General features: G+C 42.7%; 1 protein-coding gene and 1 long non-coding RNA gene across 20 annotated transcripts in view; one reads left to right on the top strand and one right to left on the bottom strand.

Annotated features, from left to right (window-relative positions):
• The first annotated feature begins 2,432 nt into the window (after positions 1–2,432).
• On the top strand, positions 2,433–13,196 carry LOC118171313. The gene is made up of 3 exons (XR_004753153.1): positions 2,433–2,621; positions 10,216–10,218; positions 13,184–13,196. It is a non-coding gene; the product is annotated as an uncharacterized LOC118171313 (long non-coding RNA).
• Positions 4,297–13,430, bottom strand: part of LRCH3 (leucine rich repeats and calponin homology domain containing 3) — a 61,417-nt gene continuing 52,283 nt past the window's right edge. For 13 of the 19 annotated variants that reach the window (XM_035334297.1, XM_035334303.1, XM_035334301.1 and 10 more), the window contains 3 exons: positions 12,887–13,024; positions 10,644–10,721; positions 8,088–8,399 (listed from right to left, as the gene is read on the bottom strand). In XM_035334297.1, the coding sequence (XP_035190188.1) occupies positions 8,199–8,399; positions 10,644–10,721; positions 12,887–13,024 (417 nt within the window). In that variant the 3' untranslated portion in view covers positions 8,088–8,198. The other 6 variants (XM_035334299.1, XM_035334311.1, XM_035334316.1 and 3 more) reach the window with 3 other exon arrangements.

The raw sequence follows: 13,430 nt of genomic DNA, 5'->3' as shown, positions 1-13,430 counted from the left end.
ATCAGATGTTCCTAATTCTAAATCTCCTTTCTCATGCTTATGTCTTTGCTTGCTTTCCAGCAGAGAACAAAATACAACGTAATTCGTACAAGTCCTCCTCGGCCTCTGCCTGGCTCCCTGGCAAGCCCCAGTTCCAAGCAGGGTAACACAGCGCTCGCATTTACATCAGGTGCCCCAGAGCTGCAGTGAGCAAGCCAGTAGAAAGTTAACACACTGCATGGGATCATGAAATAATTCAAAATTTCCATTTCAGTACCTTGTACCTTGAAAACAAGCAGCCCCCCCTCCCAAACCACAGATTGCTTGGGCACAGCAAAGCACGCTTTCAAAATCAGCAAGCTGCAAACCCGTGTGTAATGGGGAAGGGTACTCCTTTCAAAAATAATTTAACACAAATTTTTATCAAAGCAACAGTGGAACTGGCTTTGCTGTTCTGATAAGGTAGGGGGTACCAAAATCCCTGGAGTCCCAAGGCGAGCATCCTGGCTGCCAGGTGACACTGCCCTGAGATGGGCAGAGGCTTTTTTCCCGATCTAACCCACGTCAGCTTACCCCTTCCAGGTGAGAGCAGGCCCCTCCTGCCTGAGGACTCTGCTCGTGCTGCCATCCATCCGGCTCCTCCGGGCCTTGTCCGCTGCATCGGCCACTCTCAGAGCCATCGCTCTCCATATGAGCCTCACCTTGCTGGGTCAGAAATCAGAGCAGGCCCTGCTGCTTGGCTGTCCAGCTGCTGAATAAAGCCGAGCACCCCCTGTGAGCGGAGCAGGGAGCACCACCCCACAGCCCAGCGGTTTTGAGGGACTTCACCAGGGTTGGCACTGCTCGTTTTTTCCAGCTGTGGAGAGACAGGATCACAGCACACACCCGAGGTATTTTCTGCAGGAAATCCCAGCAATCGGGAGCCCTTTGGACAGACTGCTTTCCAGTACTGGGTTTCAATGGAGGAGAAAGGCAGGAGACAGAAGCCAGGGGAGAAACGAAACCTGGAGGGAGCTGGGCAGCACGCTGAGGAAAGCAGGAAGGGAGCTGAAGAAAAGAGGAGTGAGTATTTTGGCTAACAGGAACAAACCTTTCAGACACAGGGAGGGGACGGGCATGAAGCACAGGGACACGTTTTACAGATTGAACTGAGGCAGAACAAAATCAAGCAGAAGATGAGAACTGCAAAGAGCACCGATACTGGCAGCAACCCACCCAGGCCTCGAAGGTGCATTTTGCTGCTCAGTTTGAAAAGGTTTAAAAACAAAAACACAATGGAGGGGAAAGGGGGGAAGGAGGTGTAGAAGGGAGTAGGAAAGGACTCTGAACAAAATTGCTGCTACCCATCATGTAGGAAGGGCTGAAAGCATCTCCAAGAAAGTTTCTGGTGTGGCTACACAATGCGTGTAGAAATGCTGGAAGTTTTCTATCCTGGTTAACAACAAAAGCTAGAGAAAAAGCAGGTCCATTAATTGCCAACTCGATGTTGTGGAGGGTGAGTACGCACACCTGGCACACAGGATGTGACATTCACTCATACAGCAGAAAAACATCACGAAAAAACACTGTAGTTCATGTAAGTCTTAAAACTTTATTTCAAATTACCCATGGTTTCCTTTTATATTATTAATGTGCTAGAAGTTCACGCTACTGGCAGAATACAGGCAATTTAAAATAAAGTGTACAATATTCAAACATATTTATACTTAACAGAAATTATGGAATGTATTTACAGACATACAGCATGGGATGAAGCTTTAAAATCCTTTATTAATTACACGTTTACACTGTTTTCAGAAATAACAAAATTAGATTGCTTTGTAAAACATCACAATATTTATACAAAAGAGTTTTTAATGTCCAAATTCACCGTAAAAGTCCTGTTTCTAAAACATTTTTTCAAAAGGACCACTTATAGTTATAAAGGATAAAAATACCATTTGCCGTTGTGTCACTACCAAGAACAAGAGGAGTTCTCGGTGCTGTAAAAAATTGTCTCTGATCTATTTTAAGCAGGCCACCAAAGCTCCCCCCCCCTTCACAGGGGGGAAGAATCAAATCCCAGTTGCTTTGACCTGATCGTTTCAATGCCATCAGGGACTCCTGAGTGCCAGTGCCACTTGACTTCAAGCCTGTGACGCTGCTGAGCCTCAAGCACTGCTCAGTGCTGGGCATCGTTTGAGGGAGGATGGTGGAACAATGGGGTCAGTATACGGACACCGGCAAGCACGGAACACTCAGCTGGATTCCTCCCACATCCTCCAACACAAATGCCCCAGAAAGGAAAAAACAATCGCTTCTTTAACACAAAATAGAATTTTATACACAGTTTCTTTAAAATATTCTTTTCACTGGACACAACAAAAATTGCACATAAATACACTAAAAAAATATCCCAGCCTATTTTGTAGAATGAAACTGAAGTGGTTTTTTTCTTGTTTTGTTTTTTTGGTATAATACATTAAATAAGCCCTACAATGAAACTTCAGGTCTGGATTTTTGTCCTGAACATCTGGTCAACGTTTAGCGTTTGCCGGCATGAAAACACACGACTATAAGGGTTAAACTAACATGACCAAATACATCTGAAACCGGCAGAGCAAACTGCTGCTTCTAACAACGTAAGCGATACTCGGACATACGTACAACTATCCCCGTCGTGCAGACACTGCTTTCCACGTGCATTCAGCTGCTGCGTGCATGCACTGCCTGTACACGAGTAGTTGTTTTAACCAGACAATAAAAAGAGGCCCTTTCTTGCAGTTCAGACTCAACTCCCCACCCCATTAATTCCTAAAAACTAGTATGAATGAAATGTCAAGCTTCCACCAACCTGAACACTGTTAAGTTTTAGTTTCTCTAAGTGCTGGAAGCTGGACTGAAGCAAACAACACGCCCTCACACTCCCCTGAAGGGAAGGAATGGTTTTCTTCAAACAGGAACATTTAAATAGCCTAGGAAGGGTGCGCTATGGAAACGTAACGTGCCTCTGTACGATACAAATGACCTAATGTGGAAAACTCAGATGAATTCAGTGCCCCCCTTTCAAATTATGTGAGAGACGAAGACACAAGAAACGTTTGTGGGCTGTACTGCTTGCTGCGAGTGGCACGATCACGCGCACAACAAACTGCAGCAGAGACTTCTGACACTCCTGTAACCGTTCAAGAATTAGCAGCAGTCCTTGCAAGTGGAATTAAGGGAAACGCGAGAGCTACGTGAGGAGGAAAGCAGGTCTGTACGGGACTGCTCTCTTCTCTACGCATTGCAAGTTATTGGCACTTGCACTGCTTGCAGAGCTCGGGGCACCATGCTAGCTTCTTTTCACACGTGCTGAACTTGCACCGTGATCAGCCAACACCAGTAAGAAGCAACTGCAACCACTGTGTGAGCCAGGGTTACAACACTCACCACAATGAGTCCTGAAAGCAAAACGTGAAGCAAAACTGTGGAAAGAAACCGCAAATCAAAGGGGGAAAAATGCAGCTAAGACCAGTCTTTGTCGGTGTTCCTATGGCACGTTTACTTCAGCAAAACTGGCCTTTAGCTAGCCACTTCAGTTCTTCTCCTTCCTCTGTCCCCGTGCAATCCTCCCGGTGTGTTCTGCTTCAGATGGACCTCCAACGCCTGACGTTGGTCCCAGACCCCATACAACACGTCAGCACGCTGTTCTGGGGTGCTTTAAATGGGTTGGGAACTAGCAAAAGAACTGCATAGGTGGAGAACTGCATTTTACAAGGTTTTTTTTGGGGGGAAAAAATGTGTTGCGACTGATCTGGTACTGAGCCTGGCCTTGTCACTGCGCCTAAAGCACGGAGCTGGTCTTTGTTTTGCAGGTCAGCTTTCAAGCAAAACCCCAAACCCGCCTGCTGCCTCTCCCATCCCTGTATATCGAATTTTCATTTTCTTGGTAAAGAAAGAGGAAGAAAGTAATGGCAGTTTTGTAAACCAGTGCATCGGTGTGAATACTGTGATAAAGGCTTGAAAGCCCTGTCAAACCCACATGGAGAAGCTACCTTCTGCAGGATTGCTGCGTTAACGATATGCAGCCCACTGCTGGAAATTCCCTAACTATGCTCTTAAAACGATGAACTTCTCAGTGGCTGGGACGCTCACCAGTGCTGGCGTGTCTGCACGGGAAGCTCCAGCCCCTTCCAAATGTATTATTTGATAATGGATTTCTAATGACCTGCATGGCAGGCTGTACTTCTTTGCACTGCAGTGAAAACACGTGCATGATTCTTGACATTCATTTGAAGAAACACTGAGTAATCAAACGCATCCTTACCTGGAGGAGGGGAGATGGAAGTAGCTCTGATTTGTTTTTATTTTTATTACTAAAGTATTTCTTGTGGAGAAAACATGCGGTACTTTTTGCCTTGGAGAAAAAAAATCCCCCTTCAAATATTAAGTAACAAGGACATGCCAACATAGGTGAAAGCTGCACGAGGTTTGATTCTCATGAAACACTGTGCAGGTTAAGATTGTGTTGCAATATATATATATTTTAAATATATATATTTATATAATGGAAAGAGGTGTTCTCTGGAGGCAAAGACACTCCCTTTCTTTGAATCCCATGGGGAAGGAATGAAGTTTCATTCCCCTTGTGCCCATTGCAGCAACATTTTTTTTTTTTTTTGTTAACAAATTAACTCCTGTAGGAACAGTTTTCTGAGCTGTGCACACCAACGTCTTCAAACTACGAGGTCAGTTTCTACAGCCGGCTCCAACAGCTAGCCACTGCAAGGCCCTGCCCTCCTCACCACCTTTTTTTTTTTTCTTTTCCCAGTAGGGGGGCAAAAATATCAATAATAAAAACGTTATTGGAAACTTGTCATCTCCAAAAAAATGGAGAAACGAAGCAAAAACATTCCTGTCAGGAATCACGGGAACTCCTTTCCTTAGGACAGAGCTCTGTGTGTGGGGATGCACTGCATGGGCAGTAAAGTCTTGACGTCCTTCTGCTTAGCCAAGGTAACCCAAAAGGTGCCGGAGGTCTTTACACAGCAGACAAGTGGTGAAGCTGCTGCTGCTTTGGGGGTGCCAGCTCCAGGAGCGCCTGCACAGTCACAGCTACCTGTGTCAAACCTTTCTCTTCTAAAATATGCAGAGGCAAACATAATTGCTCCTGAATGGGGAACAAAACAAAAGACAAAAACAAAATGGATGAAAAACACTCAACCGAAACGAAAAATTAAGCAAAAGGAGACTGAACTATGAGATGTTACGGACAGCTAGCCACACACACACACAAATGAAATGAAATTTCTACTGGTGAATACAGAACCGAACGTGATTACTCAAAACAAGAGTTCCTGGGCCAATCACTGTGTTTATTTACCAGGCATCGTGCAGAAAACGTGTATGAATAACGAGAATTTGAAAAAGGATTATAGGAAAACTGCGAAACAGCAAAATCCTTTCTCTCTGCCCACACTGAAATGACAGCAGCTTATTAAACAAAATTCGACTGACTTAAGGAGGGGGAAAGCTTCGCTTCAGCACGAATCTGCAGAGCAGGAACCACGGCTTCCTTTCCCAAACATAACTGACTTTTTGAGAGTCGCCACATCGCAAGCCTTGTTCAGTCACCAAGTGATACCGACCTTAAGGCAGAGAATGAAGTACTAATGTGTGCCATGGAAACACCGTGCAACAAGGCTAACAGGAAAGGTCACGCTTAAAATCAGTTCTCGTAAGGAGACGCTGCACATCTGAGACCCTTCTGTCCAGAGGCGTGGCCTGGTCTCAGTTTCCCAAATTCCTCGGGAGATGCATAAAAAAGGGTTGTTTCTGGAAGGAACCCCCCCAGCTTGCTTCTGTGTATGAGTAACTTTGATAATAGATGTAGAAAATGTAATTTCTCCTGTTCAAGGCAAGGAGAAATTGACAGCGTATAAGGGCAAATATCCCTCCGATACGATGTACGAGTCACTACTGCCTTTCTTTTTTTAACCTTTCAGAGGGCAGCCTACTTAGCAGGTCACTTCCACAACCATTCTGAAGAGTAACACACCAAGTGCAAAAAGAGGTTTCAAACCGTTTATTAAGAATTGTGCTATTCTCAGTATCAGGTGGATTTAAAGCCTCATCCTACATAAATCCTTGGCACACCTGGGCCCCACCACAATCATCCAGGGACAGGATGCATGTCCAACAGTCCTCTGTATCTCTAGAAATAACCATATTGTGTCCTTCCTATGGAGCTGCAGAGATTTCCCTTTTCACATGTTATTTCCACTGCAATACGGATTTTCCGCTCTTTGCATCTTTACTGATATTTTTTGATATTAAATCCTCCAGAATAACAGCAGCCAACGCCTCCCGCACAGATCAGAGTGGAGAAAAAGCAAATTAACCCAGACAAGTTCTTGCAGTAAGCCAGACGATCAAGCCAAAATGCATTTTCCTTTCAGCAAAATTGTTATTTTGAAAAAAAAAAAAAAAAAAAAAAAAGCACTTTTTGAGAAATACTTGCAAACGGGAGCAAATATTTATCATTTTTCTCATGTATGCAAACAGATAAGGGGGAGAAGCTTTGGAATGACTCCATACCACAGAGACAGCCACGACAAACAAAATTTAAAGACTGGAAGGCACTGTTAGTGTAAGACCCCTTGCAGCTTGTATCACAGTGTTCATTAGAAGAAGTTAAGAAACAGGAATCGAGTTCATTTCAGTTCACACCAGTAAACAGTGCAAAAATAGCTTGTTGAAAAATAAAATCATCTCTCCCCCCTGCCAAAGGTCCCCTCTTGCAGCAGAACTGTTTTGCTTGGACAGAACGCTTTGTGCCAGTCACAGTGTGGTTGAGGAAGAGGGCATTAACTCCTCTACTCGCTCCTTTGTTAAATATTCATTTTATGTTACAAGAGCTTGTAAGATCCATGTACACAACACGTCTTTACTGGTAGTGACCTCGTTTGCAATCAAACTCCTGCGTATCTTAAACCGTGCTTTGGAGTTTGTGCCAGGTTAATGCTGGAATGCTAACACCACTTGGACGGGGCTTACAAGCCGTTTACTGGATATCCAGATATAACACATTTATTGGAACAACATTCAGAACAGCCGTTTCCCTTAACACTTACCTGTAACTGAGCTCTGAACGGAGTTTCCTGAACTGACCTACACTCTGAGGAGACATGGTCTTTTGTACGTGACGCGAGGAGGGCCCTCAAGTTTGGAGGTGTCCCTGAGAAATGCACTGAAGAGCCAGAATGCTTCTCCAGGGGAGGGAAAAGCTTTGAGTGTTGTGGAAGACTACCTGAGTTTTGTAAAACAGCGAAGAGGGAACTGAATGTGCAGCCAGGACTTGTGTTTCTGTAACTGTGTGATATACAAGTTTCTGAAAATGGCTGGATAGCAGGAAGAAGGGAATAAGCATAGTCTGGGCTCCCACGGCTGAGTGGCAACTCAAGAAGCCTTTGTTAAGTTTTAGTCAGAGCACCGTAAAATGCTGCCACAACCCTGTGGCATCCAATAGGACCTTAAAGTTTTCTCCTCCTGTGCCAGAAGAGTTTCCTCTGAGTTGACAGAAGAGCTCACTCTCCCTGAAAATGTCCTGCTCGACCTGTTACGAAGCCCAAGTAGCTCGGGATTCACTGACAGTTGTTTTAAAAATTCCCGACTGAGAAGCAATACACCAGAGTCTACAAATGGGAAAGTCGTATCTCCTCAGAAGCAGGATAAGGGGCTAGGGTAAGAACAAAGCCCAAAGTCTTGTGGACAAAACTTATCAGACCATGTCTCCTGAGACTGTGAGATCTCATCAGGAACACTAATGTTGAGAAGAAATACTTTGCATTTGTTAACAGTTTTCATCAGATAATCCTGGAGCAATTCACCAAAGCGGTGCAATTCCTAATATACAGGCAGGGAAACCGAGGCACAAACTGACAACGCAGCTTTCCCAGTGCTCCATCACTCAGCAACAGTCAGACTATAGCACGCACCTACACGTCCCTAAACCTCAGTCCCTTGCTCTAGCCCATGGACAGCACTCCCCCCCTTCGCGTTACATCTGCTAAATATCACACAGCAAATACAAATGTGAGTTATGTCAGGTGGAGGTGTGGACACAGCGTGCTTCCACACGGTACTTGTCACCTCGGTCCCACAAGTGGGAAAGAAAGCGCTTCGCACACGGGGTCTTGACAAACCCCCAAATCCTTTACCAAGCGCTGGAGGGAGGAAGCAGCGACACTATCCTTCAGCTAGAGGAAAAAGACCCAGCGATAGACCATACAGAGCGTTAGCATTAGAGTACAGTAAAACACCACAAAGCCCCAGAGCTGAATGGAAAGGGAGACAAGACTGGATTCTTCTGAATCTGTCCCCAGGGAAAGAAGAGTCTCAACTGTTCTTTTAACGCTGAGGTTTAGCTGAAGAATGTCAGAAGGGGAACAAAGATTGTCCTGTCCAGAGTGTGTGAGCAGGAAGGGAAAACAGACAGAAAAAAAAGGTCAGTTAGCCATAGCAACATCCACGAAGCAGTCAGACATCAGACATTTCAGATATATCCTCTATGTTCAAGAAGCATAACACAACAGATTAATTCTCTAAAAGAATCTGCGTGACAAAGAACGCACTCAGTGCGACTACCTGGAGTTCGGTGAGGTGTCTGTCACCGTGCACCTTACGCGTGTACCAATCTTTGTTGTTAACACAGCAGGGTACACGTGCCTTAGGGGAAACCATTTTATTCAGGGGAAAGAGACTGCAGCTTTCTGAGATGCTTTTGGCACTGAGTACTCACACTGTATCTTAATTAACGAAAACAGCACGAGGCGTTATTTGTACGTAATTGATGCTCCAGTGCAGTACTCTGCAGAAACATCTATTACAAATTACAGTTTAATCTATTACTAATTAGTTTGTGTTCTGTAACTATTCCCACTGTACCATTTGCCTCCCTTTCACAGAGGTAACTGCTGTAAATCAATGAAATCTGGATGCACATGCCAATCTGTTTAACTTCAGTTTCTTTTGATGCAAGAGCTCTAACTAGCAAAACCCTGCAGAAATAGCTGCTTCACTGCGATGCCTGTAATTACCATTTTCTAAAGTAGCTTTTTTACATGAAGTTGCCTTCCTCTTAGAAGGTAAGTATTTCTACATAGATCCATACTTCCAGAAAGCCTTTTATTTTTGTAATTCTAATTTAAATCAAAGAAAATACCTGCAGGCATCTTTTCAGCAAAGACATATATCAGGCTGCCATGCCATTCTTTCATACAGATATCTTACCTTCCCATCTCAGTAGACATGTCATGCAGATATGTGAGAGCAACTTAGAATTCAGCTGGGGGTATTTCAGTAAGTTTCCCCAGAGACATTCTCCTTGAACTCTTTCACACAAAAGCAGGAGAAATGAGAAAAATGGGAGGACTCCAGATAGTAGCTGTAGCATATGTAGCAGACGGGGTCTATAGGAGACTTTCTGCTGGAGTGTTATTTTGTTTTGTTTTTAAATGTAGGTCATTTCAGTGACCTGCTTCATATTCTAGCCCGACAAAAGTTAATCTACTTATCTGAGAGCTATAAATAGGGAAGCCGGGATGGAATTGAACAATTTTGCCCCAGGAGAGTTTACATTGTACAGTATCCCTGGGAAGCAAAGCCTCAGCTATCTTAGAGGAACCAAAATAGCCAAGGATCTCAAAGCAGTAATGATCACTTTTACCTCCCCACCACGTTCCAGTGACATTCACCAGTGAGCCATGTGAAATTGCTAGACAGCTCAATAAATACGCTAGCTGAAAATCCCAATGGCTCAAATGCCTTCCAGCGAAACTATCAGAAAATACTGCATGACTGACTCGAGAGCATTGCTTTTAGAAACAGCAGGGAAATGAGTCACTGGATCTACTTTTCCCTTTCACAATACAGAAAAGAGCACCTACAACAAAAACACTAATACTTAGCAGCATAAGAAACCAATCCAATTAATGCCCTAGAAGAAAAATAAAGAAAAACATGACGTATCAAAATTATTTGTACTGAAACAGCTGCTGAATAAGACAAAGTTGAAAGGATAGGACAGCATACAACATGACAGCTTGACTCAGATTATTTTATATGTTCCTACCTCTTAGCTCGTCCAGTTTCAAAGAGAAAAGGAATACCAGAAGGTAAGAGTTCTACCACTGGTACATAACGAGAAGATTTAGGATCTATGCAAAGATAGCTACCATCAGAGAAAGGCCAACAACAGTGTGACTTCTTGGTAAGACAGTACAGATGCTTGTGTAAAAGGTTTATTCTGAAGGAAAGCCAAATGTTTTAGAATGGAAGTAACAGATGCAAAACACCATCCAAATTTTATCCCACCTAGTTTCTGATCTCGAGAAAACTTAATTGTCTTTATAGATGTACCTTGTAGTTGTAAAGGCAAGCTCATGCTGCATCCAACCGTTAAGAACTTAAGGCACAGCAGTAAGTGAATCTATATAAACCTCTATATAAACTATTTCCAACTTTATTTTATTCTGGAAGACAACACAAGATAAGTGTGATCTATATAGTACAGTGCACCTCATGCCTGAACCTTCTAAACTTTTAGTCATCTTGTTTTCATAAACTCTTTCAAAGAAGGTTTTATTTCCTGATCGTACAAAACTGCACCTGAAACGTAACATGAGAGTAACAGAAATATGTACCTGAGGCACTCCAATCCTTCTGCAAGCTTCCAAGAAATTTTCCACGTTTCGTCTGCATTTTGCCATCGTAAGTTTAGGCTGCAAAGGAGGCAGGCATAGTGTTCTTAATTGGAAGGATTTCTGTATTTAATAAAACTCTTAATAAAACTCTTTGCCAAAAACATACCACACTGACAAACTTGTCTAATTCAAACCAGGCTCTGTTGCAGTTTCAAAATTTCAAAAAATTTCCAAACCAATTTATGAATGCTGGATGTTTTAAAAGAGAGACAATTCTAACCTGTGCAATATTTCTATTCAAGGTGCTACATAAAACAGGCTAACGCTTTTAATAACTAAAATATGATAATTAAAAAAGCATCTTGAATGAAGAATACACACACAACTACAGTGCTGTGATTTCTGAGTGATTTCATGGTATGAAGCAATCTGGAGTTTGTTCTGGATCACCATATTATACAAATATTTCAAACTTTATTTCAATTAACAACAATAAAAAATGGAGGCTAGATGAAACCAGAAATTAGTGGAATAAAACTGGAATTGAGACTTGCTACATGTTAGCCTCTTGCAGGTGGGTTTGATACAGCTGCTTGAATTGAACTCACTGGCATTTTTTTCATTTTTTTTCTCTATAGCTTTCTCTCACCGCTACACAGACATACCCTGCACAGGCTCTGTCTTGTTTCTATTCTTGAAGCTTATTCTTTTCTGATTAAAAAAGACACAAGCTTCCTGTTCTTTTGTACAAGTTACCCACAGTCTACGTAGCAGCAGGTGACAGCTTCTATGACTTCAACATTTTTCCGTAAGTGGGGAAAACGTAGACTGGTGGGTTTTTTCCTCCGTCCCATCAGTGTGCCATATTTCCCCACCAAGAAAGCAGGTTAAAGGGTATTGCTGACTTCTTCTGAAGGACGAAGGGAATACAAAGATCCCATTGTAAGTGAGGAAAGACATGATGCCTCTTCTGCTCCTGGAGCCGTCCAGCTACAGGCTGCCTCTTCCTTGAGATTTCTGACAAAGCCATGATTTAATTTGTAACACAGAATCTGCCACAGCACATAAAACCAGGCCATTGAAAAGATATTCTTAATGACATGAGTCTTCTGAATAGCGGCTGTATGCCTCTTCTCTTAATGATTCCACGATCTGACTAAAACGTTGGCGTGTCCAGCTCAATCGTTCTCAAAATAATGAGGACATCTGCTTGTTCACATAAATCCAAGCGAGAAGAACCACAGTGCTACAGTATGCAGCAGTGCCAGTTCAAATTCCAACACAAGAACTGACTCCAAAATAAGTAAAAGCAAACAACATGCTTGTTTCAGCTTCTTGCCCCAGGAGAGGTTGTTTTTTTTCCTTATTTATATAATTTTAAGATAATGCGAAGGTGCATAACAAGCAGTTTGTCGCTCCATGCTACTTTCAAGCAGCTGATCCTAAATATTTTCACTGAACTTTTACTGCCAGAGATTTTTGGGGGGGGGTTGAGATTAGGTAAATTATTAGTATGTCACAGTTCTTGACCTTTCTGTGCTTTCCCCACGTGCTACAGAGTAATGCACCTATAAATATATTATCTTCACTGCTTTCCAGAAACACTGCAGTTAGGGTATTTCAAACTTCTCTGTGTACTTCTTTCCTTGCTCTGAACAGCCCCCAAATACAAAGTAAACTTTTTTTCCTGTTATCACAAAGGTATGACTGGATTTACTTTGTTCCAGGAGATGGTGTTCTCCAAGCACATGCACCTGTAGCTCAAGTGTGCTCTGCTAAAGCTCCTAAGTGGAGAAATCTATCTTGCTGTGAAGTGGACATACATCAATTTGGCTTCCCTGCCTGTTTGTGCTCTCTTATGTAGTGGGATTTTAAGTATTGTAAAGAACATTGTGTTTCCCTCTTTTCCTGAACTTCTCAGACCTTTTGATCTTCTGAAATATCCTATTTCAGTTTTCATGCTGAACCGTCTTTCATTAGTTTTTAAGTTAACGTAGCGAGGAATGGAAATCTTAACGTTTTCTTAAAATCTGTATTAGAAATAACTTTACTTAAATGAAACAAACCTGAACATAATGCATTTTTAATAAAGCTACAGACATTGTCCAGACAGAACAGACAGTTATTTTTTGTCATGTATGATCACAGATGAGAGCGATGAATTTAGCACTTGCCTGGACTACCGAACTTTGCAGGATGGCATTTTGGACATCTATAAAACACTACCCTTAGTACATACTTACAACAGCAGGTGAGGGGACATGGATGCTGGGAACAGACCGAGGACGCACATGATTAGCTAAATGGCACAGAACAACACCATCGGTGAGAGCTGCTCCAAGATCACTGGGCAGTGACACTTTCAACCGTGATTCAATATTCTGTGAAAAACGAACGTGGACACACAAAAGTAAGGGCTGTTTCCAATTGTTTCACTCTGCAGAACATTTTACAAGAGGCAGAAGCATTTGCATTACAACACTGTCCATCCTCAGGACACTCCTGAACAGCTTTCTGAGTAATACCAAGGTTCTGCACAGCACCAGGCCAGAGCTGAACACAATCTGGGAGGAGCTGAGTTCAATGACAAACAGCTTTGCACAGCACAGGGGATTAATAAAACCTTTACTCAAAAATAACGGAAGTCAGAGGCTAAGAACAGTATTTCTAATCCTACACATTCTCAGTGAATGGTTCTGCCAAGAGAAGTGAAAATAATAGTGTTTGTGGGTTGGAGGACAACACAGCTAACAAGTCTTTGTGAAGAAAAAAACAAACTACTTTGTG

Source organism: Oxyura jamaicensis, chromosome 9 (assembly GCF_011077185.1).
Source record: "Oxyura jamaicensis isolate SHBP4307 breed ruddy duck chromosome 9, BPBGC_Ojam_1.0, whole genome shotgun sequence".
NCBI classification, from domain to species: Eukaryota; Metazoa; Chordata; class Aves; order Anseriformes; family Anatidae; genus Oxyura; species Oxyura jamaicensis.
The sequence above is the reverse complement of the archived record's forward strand: the minus strand, read 5'-3'. Positions and strand labels throughout refer to the sequence as shown.